Consider the following 19,364-nt stretch of genomic DNA (forward strand, 5'->3'; position numbering starts at 1 on the left):
AAAATAAAATTTTGCATAGTTAATTAAATTTCATAAGAAATTTAAATTTAATAAAAACTTAATATACTTAAATAAATTCAATTTTTACTAATTCCAAAAATCAATAAAAAATTTTAGTTTTAAACATAGTTTAATTATTTTAAAATCAGTTTAAATTTCATTTAAAAATAAGAAAAATTATAAAAACCTCATTGGGTTTTCCAACAATCCTATGAAACTCCCTAGTGTTTGGATCCTAACAAAAATCTCCCCTATTGTTTTGAAAAAATGTGCAAATACCTTCATTTAGTGAGCCATCCAAATAAAAATGTCCATGTAATGCATTAATTTTACATCACTTTAGCTCTTTTACATTTGTCCAAGAATAAGGAGAATTATTCTTTGAAAATTATCTAGCAAAATAGATTAGTGGAGAATAAAGTTGAAACCCTAAATTATGTATGATAGTGTATTAACAATGATGAAGGTATTTTGGTAACTTTAAGGAAGTATTTGCACCTTTTTTTCTCAAGATTATAGGAGGTTTTTGTAAGGGTAAGAACAAAGGTGGTTTATGAAATTATTAAAAGAGGACAACTTTTTATAAATTTACTTAAAATAAAGCAAAAATAATAATAAACCAATAAAAATTAATAAACAATCCTTTTTTCAAAAAAATAATACAAATTTAAGAAATTGGCCACTTTCATGCGCAACTTAGTTATAAAACCCGTGAATCAGATGTGAAGTAAATTACTATATACGAAGTTATCTCCACTCTCTACGTCATCTACCCCCCCAAAAAAAGTCATCATGTCTTCTCAATACGGTGTAGATTGTGAAGTAGATTCCTATCTGACGATAAAAAAGCAGCACTGACGTGGGTGTCCCCTCATTGAATCAAATCCCAATATCGATGTACATCTGACAGTAACGACTCCTGGTTGTACTTCTCGCTCGTGCAGTCGTGCTGTCGTGCACCGTGCTACTTAAACCCTAAAAATTTAGAATAATCGTTCCAGCTCCCTGGGCTCTGTTGTATTGTGTTCGAGTTCACATCAGCGCCCCACAACACCCAACAGCATATCCGAACCGTGTACTGGGAATATCTCCAGATAATTCAATGCACGCTGAGATATGCATGTGGAGCGCTGATGTGATCTCGTCGTGCTCTGGCCTCGGGGCCTCTGACCCTGACAACTCTGTTCCATCCACGCTACTCGAGACGGGCTAAGCTGAGCTCATGAGCCAAATCACTCTCTCGGTTCTGCAAAAGCTATTAGAACTAGACTGCTTGGGTGGTTGGAGCTTGAGCCTAGCTTGGTCGGCGCTTCGAATTTCAGAGCCACGGCGCTTAGATGGTAGCCGAGTTTGGGAATTAAAAGGCATTATACAATGTTCATATCAGTGGCATTGCAAAATCGCGATTCATAGTCGTGGGTGATGGCCAGAAGGAAGAAAGGAAAAAGAAGAATCTGAACTCTGAAGACGAATCATCGACTCCTATCTTACTAATCGACTTTCGACAAAATTGTACTCTGCTTGCACGCTGGATCATATGGCGTCTGCTCCTTCTCATCAGACTTGTGTTCCTCTCCCTTCCGGTGCAGGTACTTTACGTTTTTGTGTTCTTATATCTCGATTTGTCGATTATGTACTTCTTTTTGCTGTATGGCTTTTAATTATTGTATTTGTTTAGATGTTTTTTTGTTATTATTTTATGTTGAGATGGTCAATTCTTTCATTTTTAGCGTGAGTTTTGTTTTGTTCCTCTTCCTCCCCCCGGCCTTGACATGGCTTTTTCTAGAGCTCAGTTATCGGTATCATTCTTATTTTTCTTTTTTCTTTTTTTGTTCTTGTTATTTTTAATGGATTTTATATTATAAGGCATTGTTGCTGATCGCTGCTTGCTGTTGCTATCATTTTCTTTTGTGATCGTCGTAAATTTTTATATGCATATGCATATGCTTGTATTTGGTTACTATTCCTTTTAGTTTGAGCTTTTGGTTTATTTGTTATTTAATAACGAATCTGAACGCCGGGCTTGTAGCTTAATTTATTCGTCTATTGTATTTCTGGCGGACGTGAGATCTGAGGTGATTTGGTTGCTCCTGGACCTTTTTTTCTCCTCTGGTGTTTAGTCAGGAACATTGTCATTGGTTATGGATTTTATCTGTTAGGTGCATGGGAAGTTAAAAATAAGTGAACACATAAATTTTAGGGGTGTGGGGAGGAGAGGGAGAAAACTATCGTTATACTAGCATATCTCAGCAACTTAAAATGTAATATGACTTGCCATTTTTGTCTTCTTTTAACTTCTAGATTCTTGGCTATTATCCAGACTGAAAGAAAGGGGCTGCAAGGTGGAAAAGGACTATTTAATTTAACTGTATGTTGTGCATCTAATTGAATGATGTAATAGTAATACTGTCAGCGCTGATCTGAGTAGAAATTAATATAGGGACATGATACGTTATATCCCTCTTGCACAAAAAAGCAAAGTAAACTATACGCAAACTAACCTAGTTAGTTATTGTCTTTTTTTTTACCTAGTTAGTTATTGTCAAAACCCCAATAATATGAAAATTTAGGAGCCTAGATCTGGTTTGGGGATCAAGAATCACGGGGAATATGTTTGAACAATTGAGCAAATAAGATATCTAAATAATGTAGTTTAAATTGAAAAGTCTAACATTTGTTTTTGATCTAGAATCTTAACAAGTAACTTATCAAGGGCACTATAGATGGACCTTGTAGCACCAAAAAGCCAAAGATTCAAAGAGAAATGGTTTCCTGAAGAAAACAAAAACTCAATTTTATTCTAAGAAAATATCTATGTACGATTACTGTTAGATGCTAAGGAGAAGTCTTTTGAGGCTTTGAGAGGATTATGCTATCTCTCAGCTCTTGAATGCTGACTACTGAGGAGTTTAAAAGTTTCACTGGATGGCATAAGGAGAAAAATCCAAAGGCAGGCTGCTTTGTAGATTAGTCCTCCCTCCATCTTCTTATGGTTCGCAGAAGCTCTATGTGAATCCCATTTGTAGAAGGAATAGGAGAGTTTTGGGACCTGGGTAGCATATTTTGGGCATTCAGTAGGCCTATTGGGCATACCAACTCAATTGAAGCTTAGGTAAGGGCTCTCCTCACAAGTGTCCACATTGTGAAGCATATACAAGTATCTTCTATTGCCATATCATTTTTTTAATAGGTAAATAGAAAAAAATCAATGAACTTCCTATTACAATAACATGATTAATGGAATCAAGAGTCAGAGCGTTGGAGGTGGCCCATGGTTTCTAGCTCATCTCCTTGACAAGCTTGGGAAATTCCAACTCATATGAGGTAGACTTCAAGGGAGCTCAACTAATCTGGTAAAGTCCAGGATTTCTATGGCCTTTTTGTATAGTAACAACTCTAAGCCTTAGTAGTTATCTTTGTAGGAATGACCCGGGGAAGAATCAATACTTGCAACTTGCCAGAAAGAAAGAGACAGGCAGAGTATGTATCTATATATTATTGCATTATTTGCAGTAGGGGTGGGAAGTTAGCAACCCATTACTTCACTGTTCATTTCTTTATATATTTGGTTGCTCTTGAGTTTGTAGCAATTGGGAAGTTCTTTTGGCATGTTTTTGCAATGGAAGGACCATAGTTTGAGAAAAAGTCTCTCCTGGTGGCCCCATACAAACACCTTCCTATTGTTATGAGTGAGATTAGATGCAATTCACTGGAAGATCTTACGTTAGCTCTCCTTAAGCCCTTATAGCATTGCTTTATATTTTATTTATTTTTTATTGTTAATAGGTGAGTTTTTATTTGTTATTTATTTAGGGTTATAATATGGGCCTACAATGAACCAGTTGGGGATGCTGACTCCTCAAAAGTTGAAGTTGGTAGCTTTTGTTTCTGGGCTGTTTTCAGTCAAGGACTATTATTCTCTATGCTATTCATTATGGGGGACTTGGGCTACTCAATTAGTACTATTAGAGGGAGTTAGAACATGGAGGTCAGACCTTGGAGACTAGCACACTTTTTGAATGAAATCAGAGAGCTTCTAACACTTACTTCAACATGGATTAGGTGGTTCCACTTTAACTTCTTTTTTAATGGATTTGTAAGATTTGCAAATGTCGTAGTAGATTGATCTCCAAAGCCAATTGGGAAGGTCTTTTGAGATGTTGGAGAATGGGAAGATATGCAGTGGTGGTCACTCACCTACAATTTGCAAATGACACAATGATCTTTTATGATGATTTCAATTTGCAACAGGTGAGAAGGCTAAGATTGATACTAAACCTCTTTGAAAAGATTTCTAGTTTGAAGATCAATCTTGAAAAAAGTTGTGTAGTAGGGCTAAACTTAGATGAGGGGTAGGTCAGTGATTTAAAAGGCACGCCTAGGCGCTCAGGCGAGGTGCATTTTAGGGTAGGCGCCTCGCCCAAGTCCTAGGCGTAGCCCATTCAAAAGGCGCACGCTTGGTGCGCCTAGTGCGCCTTGCGCCTTAGCCTAGGCGTGCGCCTTTTGAAATTTTGCTGTTTTTTTCCTTTTCTTGAGTCTGGCCACTGGGTCGGGGGCTCCGCCCCTGGACCCTCGTGCCACGCCCCTCGAGGCCAGCCCAAACAAGTCCATGTTAGGGTCTTAAATTTTTAGATTTCACACAAAAAATAATAATTTTATAGTTTAAATTGCTTTTAAGAAGATATTTTATTAGGATGAATGAATGGGCAACATTACCAAATAGGGGGTTCTTGAAGCTTCGGTGAGCGAGTGAATTATTTTTTGTGTAAAATCTAAGAATTTAAGACCCTAACATGGACTTGTTTGGGCTTGCCTCGAGGGGTGTGGCACAAAGGCGGCTCGTAGAATTAGGAATGTAATATATCACATTAGCTACTTGATGCAATTGAGAAAAAAAAAAGAGATTGTGGGTTTTATATGCTTGAAAATGTTTTATATGTTTGATTTCAATTTTAAATTCTCATTTGAATATGCTTTACATATTATATTTATGTATTTTAATTTTAGATAATAGGTTTTTTAAAACATTTATTTTAAAACTTAAGTTAATATTTTTATTAATATTATGTTTTGTATATTTTTTTTGCATTTTTTTTAAATTGTGCGCTTTGCCTCAAAAAGGGGTGCGCCTCGCCTTGCACCTTGCGCTTTTAGAACACTGGGAGAGGTAGAAGCAATCGCGGAGACTCTAGGTTTTCAAACTAGTGAGTGGCCTTTGAAGTACTTAGGTCTGCCTTTGGGGGGAAATTTGAGGAGTGTGAATTTTTGGACTCCAATTGTAGAAAGGTTTGAAAAGAGGTTAGCATCTTGGAAGTGGAATTACATCTCTTTAGGTGGTAGGTTTACCTTGATCAAGTCCACCTTGGAAAACCTTCTGGTGTATTACCTCTTTGTCTTTAAGATACCCCAAAAAGTGGCTAACTTGTTGGAAAAGGTAATGAGGGATTTTCTTTGAGAACCTAGAGAGGAAAGGGGGATCATCTAGCGAAGTGGGAAGTAGTGACCAGGAGTGAGGAAGGTGGATTAGGGGTGGGCCGGTGGGGGACATGTTTTGTAAGAATCAAGCATTGCTAGGGAAATGCTTGTGGAGATTCCCTTGGAGAGTGAGAAACTGTGGCACAAGGTAATAGCTTACATGAACTGTTTCAAAATGGTTGGGATGCTAGAGTCTCAAACAGAGCTACTCTTTCCTCCCCTTGGAAAGCAATTCATGGCTGTTCTTCCTTGCTTCCTCAAGCAAATCAGGTATGATTCTTATTCAGGATCTAAAATTCGGTTTTGGGAGGACCTTTGGGTGGGTGATTATACTCTTAAAAATGCCTTCCCATCTTTATATTCACTATCTTTGTTTAAAAATGAGCCAATTTCTTCTCTCTATTCAATTTATGAGGGAGTGTCTTGGAATTTGGGTTTTAGAAGTGGTTTAAGAGAGGCTGAATGTGCATCAATCTCTGGTTTGATGCTCATCCTTGATTCAGTTGTTATGTTCTCCTCCACCCCTAGATGAAAGAATTTGGATCCTAGACCCTAAAGGTTCTTTCTCTTGTGCCACCTCTTTTTGTTCTTTGATTGCTCAAGCTCCTTTAGGGCCTTCTTTTCTAGTGAGTGAGGTTTGGTGCAAACCATTCTCCTTAAAAGTAGAGGCTTTTTGTCGGGAGGTCTATCATGGAAAAATCAACACCTTGGGCATGTTGCTAAAGAGAAGGAAAAAAATGTTTGTTCATCACCTAACTGGTGCACACTCTGTAAGGCTAATGGTGGGACTGCTTTCCACATTCTAATTTCCCGTCTGTTAGTAACCTCTACTTGGGAGTGGTTCTTTGACCTCTTTGGGTGCAGGTGGACTCTACCTACAAGCTTACCTAGTCTGTTTGTAGGTGAATTTTTTAGGTGGCAAAGGAAAAGAGGAAGAATTTTATGGAGATGCACTAGGGCTGGCTGGCTGCTGTCGTTTGGACAGTGTAGGAAGAAAGAAATGTGAGACTCTTCAAAGATGAGGAGAGAAACCTGGAAGCAATTTTAGACCATATCCTCCTAAGGGTGATTCATTGGGTTAAGACCTTCGATCTGTTTTCTCCATTTTCTTTTGAGAGCATAAAAATGAATTGGAGAGAAGTGGCCTTTCCGTTTACAAGAAAGACTAGAAGAGTCAGCTTTGGGAACCACCATCAGAAAGCTTTGTAAAACTTAATTTTGATGGAAGCTGTTTCGGCAGGCCCTTGAGGCATAGGAGGGGTATTCAGGGATAAAGATGGAACTATCTTAGCAATATTTTCGGGTCCTATTGCCCAAGGAGATTCAACTAAGGCTGAATTGTCTACTGTATTGTATGGGGTCCAATTAGCAAAAAATCTAAATTTAAGAAGGCTGTTATTAGAAGGAGACTCCTAAGTAGTGGTAAGTTTGTTAAAGAATGAAAAGAAGGCAGCTTGGAGCTATCGAGATTTGGTAAAGAAGATCAAGTGGCATCTGAGAGGTGTAATAGTAGCTTTTCAATGGGTTCCAAGGGTTGCTAATGGGATGGAAGACTCTCTAGCAAGGCAAGGGGTTGAAAGGGAACAATTATTTTGGGCCAAGTTGTTTTAAGGTGTAATGAGTGTGCAACTGCTCCTGTGGGTAAGGGAAGGGCAGGGAGTTTTGTATGTTAATGTGTAGGGACTGTCTATTGGTTTCTGTTGTTCAATATGCTTTTAGGGGTACCCAGACCCTAGTTGTAATCCTATGTATATGCTTGTTTATATTAATGAAATACCTTCTGTTATATATAAAAAAAAATCTCCTTACCTCTATTATTTATAGAAACAAAAGGCAATGAGGGTTGGGTTTAGGAAGCCTAGAGCTGAGAAACCAAGCCTTGTTTGGGAAATGGTTATGGAGATTACCTTTAGAAGGGGGAGAAGTTGTGGCATATGGCAGTGGTAACTATTCATGGGCAGGTGGATAATGATGGGATGCTAGACTATCTGCAAGGACCACTCGAGCTTCACCTTGGATTGCTATTCACTCCATTCTACCACTCTTCCTTTCCTTCCTTGTATCATGTATGATGTTTGTTTGGGTAACAAAGTTAAGTTTTGGCCTTTGGGTGACAAAATTACCTTTAAAAGACCTATACCCTTGTCTTTATACTTTGTCTTCCCTTGGAGTTGGATGTTGGTTGAGGCTGAGATTGGTGTCGTTTTTTTTTTTTTTTGTAGAAAGTGGCTGTTTTTTCTTTGTTGGTTGTATTTCTTGTGGATGACTGCTTGTCTCCTTTCTTGGTTCATTCTTTTTGCTTTGATAATTTTTATTTTATCTTAAAAAATGATTTTGAGTCTTAAGAGCGATCTCTCCTAGGATAGCTGCTTCTTCTTTCTAATAATTAGAACTGGCGATTGGGTTGGGTCGGGTTTGGTTTGGGTCAAGGAAAGTTCAGGTCATTTCAGGTTGGGTTGGAAAAGACTAGATCCTAACCCTAAATATTCAGGTTAGGGTTAACCCACATGTCAGACAGGTCAACGGTTCAACCACATGGGTCAGTTAATCTTGACCTAGTCAATGTTTTTTTTAACCAAAAATTCTGGTTTAACTGCCCAGTTTGAATGGTTCAACCATCTGGGTCTATGTTGGCTTGAAAAAGAGGCTATTCACTGGTGACCCGTGACTTGACCCGGCTCAACCCAAAAAGATTTCAGGTTGGGTTGGCTTTTAGCTTGGGTCACTAGATAGGGGACCCAAACCCATTCTTTTTTGGGTTGGGTTGGGTCGACTTCTTCCCAGGTCTGCTAATAATAATAAAATTTATTATGATCCATCTCTAGAGCCATCACCATCTTTTTTTTATCATAACCAATTCAGGTAATTTTAATCACAAAATATGTATAAGTACAAGGATGAAGAAATCAAGAGGCTGGAGTTGCAATCTTAACCCCTTTGCAAAACAATTTGACTATCTCCCTTCCTACTATTCACTGGTAGGTCTAGTGTACAAGTCTGTCTGGGTGACCCCTCCATTGCCACTTGCCAGCTCATCTGTTATGGAGTTTTCTGATCTTCTAATTAATCCAAACAAGATATTCAGATAATGTTAGTGATCTAAATTCTAATTCCCTATAGGAACATATCCTACTCCATTCATCCACCCTACTACCTCCTTGGGATTCCCATCCACCTCTAACCTTGCTGGATTTAGGGAGGTATTTCAGCCCTAAAATGACTTCCATTTCCACCTAAAATATGCTCATCTTCTGCACTAACTTTTCTTCCAACTTGTTAGGCTAAAAGCTAAGCAATTAATTATGTTTGAATCCGTCTACCCTTCTCTTATTTCTTATGTAACCACATGCTCATACCCATATATCTTACTCTAGAATACTATATTTGGCAACTCAAGTGACCTTAGGAGATCCATATACAGGCAACATCACTCTTTGTTTGACAAGCTTATGCTTGATGGGCCTTTGGATCATTGGATGTGGCAAACAGTATGTACTTGAAACTTAAATGGCTGGCCTTGATTTAGGAAGTATACGATACATGTAGTCTACATCATTAAAGCATGATAAATCCAGAATGTTGCCGATTGTATTGGTCATGTAATCCCTCCATAAGCCTGGAATAATGATTTGAGGTTGATGACTGGACTGGAAAATATATTTCAATATGTCTATGTTTATTGCTTTATACTTTTATAGTTTATGGTTAGAAATTGATATTTATTCGCTTTATCTTTGTCAGCTATATAACATTTACTATCTTCTGTTTTCCAGGTGATAAATGCCCGGATCATGAAGCCCAGCTATTGTTGGTTCCCATCCATAATGTTACCCATGCATCTCAACTCCCCATTGAATTTCTGGAACCCTCTCCTGAAAGGCCATTAGTCATTGGCTTTGATTGTGAGGGTGTTGATCTTTGTCGTTATGGAACTCTTTGTATTATGCAGGTAAATGAGTTCTGCTCTATTTGCTAAGAGAACAGTCCTCTTCTGTGTGGTAAAATGAGGATGATCTAACCTGATAAAAAACCAAATCCTATATCTTTTATCTGCATTTATTAGAGCAGTATGTTGTATACATATATTATGATGTACCTTCTATTCCCTGCTTCTCAAGAACTTTAGTAGTATATTTCGTCACTCTTGCTTGTTAATATGTTTATACTGCTTATGAGATTTTTGTTTTATTATCAATTAAAGATTTTTCTGTTTTTGTCAGCTTGCATTTCCAGATGCTATATATTTGGTTGATGCTGTTCAGGGTGGGGAGATGCTTATGAAAGCCTGTAAGCCTGCACTTGAATCTAGTTACATCACAAAAGTCATTCATGACTGCAAACGTGATAGTGAGGTCTCTAATTGATTATATTTACTCGTACCATTCTGTGTACATGGTTTAGTTCTACTATTATATTTTCTGGCTCTCTTGAATATTATTTTCCTTTGCAGGCTTTGTATTTTCAATTTGGCATAAAATTGCACAATGTTGTTGATACTCAGGTAAGCCTCATGACTACTTGCTAGCATTTATGGTTGAAATTGCTACCTTATTAATTCTATACTTTTTGTCAATTACCATTATAATTCTTGCATGGAGGAACAAGGCTCTTCTCTAAGCCTTCTGGTGTTGTACATTTGTTTTTCATCCAATGGAAAGAACTATTATCTATAAGTAGCCATTAAAAGAACGGTCTGTATCTCCAGGAAGTAGAGGCTTCTAATAATTCTATTCTAGAACTTCCTTTTCCTTCTACTTCAGTTGTGCTGTTTCCCCATTTGATTAAACAATTCCACCTCATTTATGTACTGTCTTTTTTTTAAGGTAAAGTATAATGTATTTCATTCTAAAAAATAAATGTAATTAAAGTATGCCTATGTATAGGCTATGCATCAGGGCACTGCTAATGCTCATGTAATATGGTATCTATATTATGTATAAAAATAGTGTAACTAAGAAGGCCCCTGATTGGAAGTCTCCTGAATTCCTTGTGGATAGATGACTAGGATCTGATGCTAGATATGGTTCCAATGATTTAAGCCTTTCTTGGCGACCGATAATCAGCTCACTTCCACATTTGGGTGCATGTCAGCTGATAGAAAGAAATACAAACTACTAATGAGGGCATTCCCTACTGTTTGTAACACTGTCTATTTGCCTCCATGCTCCAGGTCAGTGAGAGCACAAGTTTTCAACACATTTATTCAATGTTGACAAAGTGCTTTTGAAGTAGCTGGTCAGTAAGGACTGCTTTTAATTGAGGGTGGTGACCACTTTTTTGGTCTGAAATATGGTTGTCCAAAGTTGAGATGGTGTTTGAGAATCTCCATCCATTTGCAAAAGAGGTTTGCAGGTGGATGGATTTGACTTTTCTTCTGTGAATCATGCTTTATATACTTTTGGTTTATAGCAAATTGGCTCAACATTCAGGGGAAACTGAAACAACTTATGCATTTAATTGTTCTTAAGTGGAAACTAGATTTTCTAAGCTACAAAAGACAACCCTTTCAGTCAGGACTTAGGCCTTAATGGTTTGGCAGGAAACCGAGGTCATGCATCATGATTGTAGCATGCACTTTCATCTATCTACCTATGTTATTCAAGATCTTATTATTTTTGTGCTCAATTACCATAATCATTTTGCTTGAAGTTGCTCATATTTGTAAGAAAATCTCACCTGTCTAGGAAGCAGTTGTATAATGAATGCTAAATGGAATGGGATTTTCTTTTAAAGTTTGATATTTCCAGTGGTCTTTGTCATGCAGATAGCATATTCCCTGATAGAGGAGCAAGAAGGAAGGACAAGATCACCATATGATTACATATCTTTTGTTAGCCTACTTGCAGATCCACGCTATTGTGGTAATATGTCATTCCTATGTCAATATTTATTGCTGGCCTTGTTTCACATTTATGATTCTGAGACTTCTCCATTTAGAAAAGTTTGACTTAGTTTTTGGAGGAACACTACAATTGGCCACTTCTTTGTTTTATAGGAAAGTAGTAATGCCTGATATCCCCACCTTTTTCTTTTACTTATTTTTACGTTTACCTTTTTCAAACTTTTGAATTTGATTTCTTCTTTCCAGTGTAACATCATCTGGTGCTTAGCAAAAAATATGGAAGAGGAGGGGGGTGTACAAAACCAAAAGTGCCCCAAACTAATTACATTGGCAATGAATTAGCACTATACAAAAGATCCATGTCCACCCCAAATTTAGTCATTTAGATAAGGAATCAACCATTGAATTCAAATCCCTTGGTATCCATCTATAGGTGTAAGAAAGCTCTACAGCAAGCTCTTGGATCTCATTCAGAAAGTGAAAGTCTACAAGGTCCACAATCACTACTAGAAGCCCAACCAATCACATTTCTTGAATCAGTTTCAAGAAGCAATGGCTGCACATGACCCCAAGGACCACTCTACAACTTACATCAAACTTCAGATAGTGGTTACAAACAGGTCTTAGATCCTAATTGGTTTGGAGCTGAGGGTCAACTCCTGGAATCTGTCAAGCATTTATTATCCACTCTGACTATACCTATGAGATTTAGTCCTACTTTCTAAATATATTTGGTTATCTGTTGATGGGTACTTCTGGAGGACTTATCGAGTTTGGTATCCCTACCGGAGTTGGCTGGTTTCGGTGCAAGAGTAAATATACGCTGGTATTTGACTTCTCTTGTGCTCTGTTGGTCTATGTAAAAAAAGGAGGAATGATATGATATTTGCTTCAAAGCCACCTACAGCAGGGGAAGTGATTGGTGGAATCAATCAGACATTGGTTCAAAGAGCTGGGATCCTCGAGCAGTTTGGTGGATTCAAATTGGATAGTATCAGATATCAGTGGAGCTGTATTCTCTTTTGGATTTTTGCTGTTTATTTGGTGTTTTTATGCAATTGTTTCTGTTGTATTTCCAACTGATGCAATAATTCATTGTTTCTCTGCTTTGAGATAACCTCTCCTTCCTTTTCATCAATATAAAATCTTCTATTTATAAAAAAAAAGATGAGCAAACATTGGACATCTAGGGGGGGGCGATTAGGTGCAAGATAAAGGCACTGAAGCACGAGGGTAAGAGCATGAAGGTTGTCTGATGAGGTAGTGAGAAAAGGTAAGAGCATGTAGATTATCTACTTTAGTGGAAAACATTGGATTTTGGGGTGCAAAGACAGGTAATGTTTAGTGTGCTCAACCTCAAAATAGTTGGGCAAAGGCTATGGGTTTGATTGACTATTTTCTTATTCAAATCTCCTTGTGGTCTTTTATTTGTAGTTTCACAGAAAATGCTTATTTTCTATTCCTTTGATGCTATTTATTTATTTATTTTTATTGATGTCAGCTCTGGGATGTCCAACATAAAACCAGAGTTATGCGTAAAGTGAGAACCATCCTATGCCAGCTTCTTTTAATGTCAAACATTCTCTCTGATAACTGAAAGCTTCTTTTATCCCCTTGATGTTAATTTTTATTTTTATTGAGGTCAGCTCTGGGATTTCCAACAGAAAACCAGAGTTATGTGTAAAGTGAGAAACATCCTACGCCATCTTCTTTTAATGCCAAACATTTTCTCTGATAACTGAAAGATATTATGAAAGATCAAAGCAGACAACAAGGAGGTGGAAATACTCAGGAGATAATTACTGATGACCAATAAAAGCACCAAAATCAAGGAAGAAAAAGAAATTAATAGAAGAATATCAAAGTTGCATTATTTTTGGCTACCATATCCTATAAATCCTACTACAACCCTTGTCTTGAGGCAGCAGTAGCTTTCCTTTTTTTACCAAGTTCTTAAATAGAAGGATGTTATGGAGCTCTTTCTCTTCATAAAACTTAGTTGGATGCTCTTGAATTTATTACAGGTTCATGTCATTGAATGTTGAAACGGTATTGCACAATTCATTGAGTGCTTCTCTATATCATATTTTATTGTGTCATTGATGCTTTTTCCATCAAAAATACTTGACAAACATTATATTCATTGCTACATCTCTTTTGATTTCCCCATGACTCTTATTATGTATTATTACATGTGTTTTCACTTGGGGGATGTGTTGCAGGCATATCATATATTGAGAAGCAAGAAGTCCGTGTGCTTCTTAGACAGGTGAGCTTGAAGTCTCCCTTTGTTTTGAATGTAACTGCATTATGGTAACTTGTTCCATCTGAAATAACAAAATTTGTCTGAAATAAGAATGATTTAATGTTCTCTTGGGTTGTGATCCTAGAAAACCACTTGATATTTTCTTCTTCACAAGATAATTAATCTACTACAAATTAGACTTTCTGTTAACATATAAAGAGATAGGGACTGCTTAATGGATGGCCATCTTAATAATTTTAATTATGTTCATTTTAATCCCCATTACCAACGTTGTCATTATAACGTGAATATCATTATCCATATTAGAGGCAATTCATATGGCATGGGTATCTCATGGATGGGTTGCCTACTCTGCCAACCAAGTATATAAATGTTGCTTGGTGGAGTTGGTGATTTATACTTCCCACTGATCAATGATTTGGAAATATTTGAAAGAAAGAGGAGAAAGTACAAATTGTTTATCCCACCAAAAAAGACAATGGGACACAAGAAAGAACTCAATAGAAGCAACATATAACATGAACAAACATTGTGGTTTTCTTCACAGTTTTGTTTTTAATTGTTAAGAGTATAGGCATGTGGCATAGGGGCATTTGTGTCACTTTATTTAACTTATACTTTAAGTTATGTTCTAAGTTTGTCCCACACTTACTAGGAGCAGAACAATTGTTGTACTATTAGAATAGATATCTATACGTACCGGCAAACTGGAAAGAGACCCCAGACTCTAGTAATTCAATTCTTTTCTCTTTTCTCTTCTCTCTACTCCATCTTCTCACTTTTTCTACTGTATGCAGCCAATAAACATCAGTACATTAATAACACTCTTTTGGCTGTCATTATTGATAGAAAAGAGTAAACGATCAGTACAAGATAAAGCTTTTAACTTGGACAAGCATTCGTCAAATACAGTTTACTCTTTCCAACCCATACCCCCATTTCAGCTGTTGAGCTAGCTGATTCTGTATATGGTATGAGCAAAATGTACAGTCAGCATAAGATCGAATTCTCTGATATGAACATATAAGATCAACATATATTGTACTTGAGGATGACAACACATTAAAGCATTCCTTAATGATGTCATCTATGTTGAAATCCCTAATCTCTCTCTCTCTCTCTCTCTCTCTCTCCCACCAATTGTGCCATCCTAACTGTGATTGAGTTAATCAAAGCCTCCTGCGCCTTCTCCTTGTTTGTTTTTGTGGAAGTCAAACCTGTCCTTACCTCATTATTATAATGTACCCGCCATTGGTCTTTTTGAAATGGAAGGGATACTTATTCTAGCCCTGATTTCTAGGAACTTCAGGCAAAAGAACTGAACTAATATTTAAATACCTATATGTTGTTGAAAGCCAGAAGTGCCAGATCAGAAGTGTATAAAGGACAAGAAATTAAGAATCACATGAAATGTATTTGCAAAAATATTAAGCTTAGCAGTTCAATCACGGTTACATTGTTTTCCTTGTAGCTGGATGCAGAATTTTGAGGATACTGGTTATACAATTGGTATATTTATGATGTTACTGGCTACATCTTCCTGCTTGCTTGGGATTGATATATCTCCTTGTATACATTTTCAGGATCCTGAATTTTGGACATACAGGCCATTGTCTGAACTGATGGTCCGTGCAGCTGCTGATGATGTCCGCTTTCTCCTTTACATCTACCATAAGATGATGGAAAAATTGAATAAACAGTCCTTGTGGCATCTTGCAGTTCATGGTGCACTGTATTGTAGATGTTTCTGCATCAATGATAATGAGTACGCAGATTGGCCATCTCTCCCCCCTATTCCAGGTCTTCATGATTCTGAATATAGTAGTTTACTGTTGTGCTAACATTCTATGCTCCAATACCATTAATTTTTCTTGTTATGTTCTATAACAGTGAGATTAGTCCAAAAGCTGGGAGGCATTCAATATTAGTTCACAGATGTTCACAATGTCTTATGTAGTGATGAGAATGGTTCAGTGAACGACTCTTGAGAACTCTACCATGTTTTTCATTCACTGGATCAAAGTAGAAAAAAGTTTACAGTTGTTTTGTTGTCTGAGGTTTTAGCAAATAAATGGACTCAGGAGGATTGGATATGGCACTGAACAGAATGGAATAGCGAAACAGGATTCATGTAGCCGACCTTGTATGATGTGGACGCATATTGGGAGCAGCAGCAGCAATGATCCGATGTTCTCATCCTATCCAATTCGGCAGATTAGATTAGACTATCTTGTTATTCTTATCTTATCTTATTAAGTTAGTAGATTAGACTATCTTATATTATTAGGTTGCTTTGTCTTATCAGATTAGGATTAAGAGAGACTTATTTTATTAGATTAGGATTAAGAGAGACTTATCTTATCTTATCAGTCTTATCTTATCAAGATAAAGCTGGAGGTCTCCCTATTCAGCAAGGAGTCTCCCTAAGAACAGGACTCTTGTAATCTCCTATTTAAGGAGCCATTATTAGTGAATAAAGGCCTCGAATATTCAGTCAAGAAGAGAGTAAGGAGAGTTGGCGATCTCTTGAACAAATCACCAAGGCACCAAGATAGGTACCTCAAGAAAAGGAAGGGACAAGGGAAAAAAGGAGGTTTTCCCCGTGGACTGACCCATGACGAGATCCTATTCCCAGGCCCATAACATTGTATAGTCGGGACAAGGCTTAGATGATGATGATGAAATGGACTCAGGAGGATTGTCATGGATGATTTATTAATAGCTTTTCTATCAATTGACTGTCTCATTATGGAGTAAATGCATCAAGGGATGTGAAAACATTTTTGTATAAGTAATTTTTTGGATTGTCTTCTTGGCTCACCTTTCAAAGATTGGATAACCTACAGTATAGTGTTGTTAAATAATATTGGTTCATGCTTTTTAAGTAGTATCACTGAACAGAGAGGAATGGGAAAATAGGATTCATTCAGCTGACCCCATATAGTTCTGACAATCTGTTGTACATGGGAAAGTAGTATCACTGATGGTGTCACTGATAATAGACGATCTGTTGTACATGGGGAAAGGAAAAAGATGTACAAAAATGTCTCTCTTTGGCTGGAAAACTATATGCATACCAATAGGCCAAGAGGTTATGCATTTATGATCTCTACGTGCATATATGTCTTCCCAAAATTACTTGTGGTGTGAGCTGTATGATCAATGAGGCTTATTACATTTTATAACTGTCCCTCTTTGGCTGGAAAACTATATGCATACCAATAGGCCAAGAGGTTATGCATTTATGATCTCTACGTGCATATATGTCTTCCCAAAATTACTTGTGGTGTGAGCTGTATGATCAATGAGGCTTATTACATTTTATAACTACAGCTGTGGGAATGAAATCCATATTGATTTTTCAATTCCTATTGATATCACTTCATACTGAGGTTGTGCTTTGGCAGATGACCTAGCTGCGGGAAGGAATGTTCCTGAAGAGGAGATCCTGTCAGTATTAAATGTACCTCCAGGAAAAATGGGACTTGTCATTGGAAGAAGGGGAGCGTCAATCCAGTCAATCAAAGAATCCTGCAAGTACTCTCTCTCTCTCTCTCTCTCTCTCTGTGTTCATACATGTGTACACTAAATGTATGTAATTTATGATGGTGTTTGCATTTTTTGTTACTCATATGCCATTAGTTGTTTTTCTCTTTTTCATTCTTTCAAATGTTATGTTGTAGTGCGGAAATTCTCATAGGAGGTGCCAAGGGACCACCTGACAAGGTTAGTACATTCATTATACAGAACAAGTTCAAATGACACTTATTCAATTCCGATTTGATCCAGCAACTGAAAATTAATTTGTTTCAAAGATTCCCTTTTAATTGGAAATATGGTTCAAAGTATCAATATGTATTGGCTTTCAGTCACCAAAACACTAAATTATGAGTTAGACCCCTTAATAGTTTTAACATTAATATATGTTTGATTTATTAAACTGAAATAATAATAAAAAAGAAACAGTATTGATTGTTAAAAACTCTGTGATTTTTGCGTATCCAGAGTATTGATACTTTGAACCATGTCTGGAAATATGTTTTTCTTTAGGTCCTAATACCAGGCTTCATGTAGGTATTCATTATTGGACCTGTGAAGCAGGTGAGGAAAGCAGAAGCCATTCTAAGGGGAAGGATGCTGGAAATGTATTGAGAACTCCATTGAAATGCCCATCCTTTTTTCCTGATCTTTGTAACTGATGGCTACTAGACCATAAACTGGCCATCCTCGAGATAATATAGCATGTAAAATTTGAGCTGCTGCTTTAACAGCTCCAACCTGCCTACCCATAATATGTACAGTGATGATCAGTTGCTGTTTATCTCATGTCAGTATTGATGTTGCTATTGGGAGTATATTCCCCAATATTGATGCTGAGAAAAATGAGCCTGACCGATGAACTGAACGGCTTGGCTAAATGTGTTGATCAGACTTTACTAGCATCTGCAGCTTTTGGTAGATGTTTTATATGAATTTATGAGTACCAGGGTCCAGGGTCGGGAAAAAATACTCTGGACCCATTCTGGACCATTTTATGGTCTCGATTGGGCTGGTTGTGGGCATCCCAATGGTAAATCGGTCCCAACTCCTAAGAGACGTGCCTCGCGGTGGACCCAAGTTCATAAGGCTCAATTTGGAAGGAGTACAACTACAAATATGTACAGTGCAAAATACATACAAAATAGAAGCTTTTGCATTCTATATATTTGTATTTGCACTCCTTCAGATGAGACAAGTTGGGTGCCTGCCCAAAGATGTTGCCCCTTTGCGCCCTTGACCGACTAAATGTATTGGTTTGGCTGTCCTTTAATTTTTATGAAACGCGTGGTGAGACTGGAACATTTAAAACTGCTGAAGCTGCTTATTGGAAAATTGTTGAGATAAGTGAGGGTTCAGCTTGCAAGGGACAAGGGATCAAGGAGGGATGTGTTCAACTGCTAGTCTGCTACTGGGGGATGTTCATGGCTTTTCCAGTGCTTGAGCGTTGAGCCTTTGAGCTTTCTCCCATTGAATTTTACAAACTCCGGTGAATGAATTCCCTTGTCTTCATTCCTCAACCTCAAGCCTCTCGAACTTCATATGACAAAATCATATCCATTCTCTTGACAGCGGTTACATTCGTCATCTGACTCATCTCGATCCTGAACGATGGCCGTGGCATTTGTGGCATAGCACCTTTCAGAGGGAGGTTCTGCAGATTCTCTTTTGCCTAGATTTCGTGGATGGGTTGTCCAGCCAATCTTCAAATGGACAATGGAGGGTACGAAATGACGAATCCATTCAAGATGGTTCACCAAAGACATGCCCAGCTATCCATTCTAACTACCAAGGACATTTAATATCAAAAAGGAAAAATCCTGTAACTTGGGCATAATGTCACATTGGTTTCTGAACTTTGAAGCAACAATTCAATATTTAACTTTTAAAATGTGTCAATCTAGTATCTGTTGTTAACCAACTATTAAGTGGCATTGGAAAAAATATATAAATGTCTTAGTGTCATCTAATTTTCTTTATCAGTCATCCAAACATTGACAAAAAATGAAGTCTTAAATGACCTCAACTTTTTTGAATAGATGAGGCAAGGATTTGGGACTGATCATTTTTTGTCAACGGTTGGATGGTTGATAAAGAGAATTAAACGACACTTGAAAGGCATTTACATATTTTCAAATGCCATTTAATGGTTGATTGATGACAGGTAATGGATTGACCCGTTTTGAAAGTTTGGATATTGAACTGTCACGTTTTAAAGTTCAATGACCAAAGTGACACTAGACG

The 19,364-nt window shown here is 37.3% G+C and overlaps 1 protein-coding gene across 1 annotated transcript; it reads left to right on the forward strand.

Moving 5' to 3' along the window:
- Positions 1–995: 995 nt before the first annotated feature.
- Positions 996–18,025, forward strand: LOC148847036 (uncharacterized). Its single transcript, XM_088949125.1, has 10 exons — positions 996–1,589; positions 9,249–9,424; positions 9,696–9,827; positions 9,926–9,976; positions 11,240–11,336; positions 13,540–13,586; positions 15,167–15,383; positions 16,991–17,120; positions 17,267–17,309; positions 17,658–18,025. The coding sequence occupies exons 1-10, from the start codon at positions 1,538–1,540 to the stop codon at positions 17,733–17,735; spliced, it is 1,023 nt and encodes a 340-aa protein (XP_088805251.1). The 5' UTR covers positions 996–1,537; the 3' UTR covers positions 17,736–18,025.
- The last annotated feature ends 1,339 nt before the right edge of the window (positions 18,026–19,364 follow it).

This window comes from Nelumbo lutea, chromosome 6, assembly GCF_056320005.1.
Source record: "Nelumbo lutea isolate HS-2025 chromosome 6, American lotus-T2T, whole genome shotgun sequence".
Lineage (NCBI taxonomy): Eukaryota > Viridiplantae > Streptophyta > Magnoliopsida > Proteales > Nelumbonaceae > Nelumbo > Nelumbo lutea.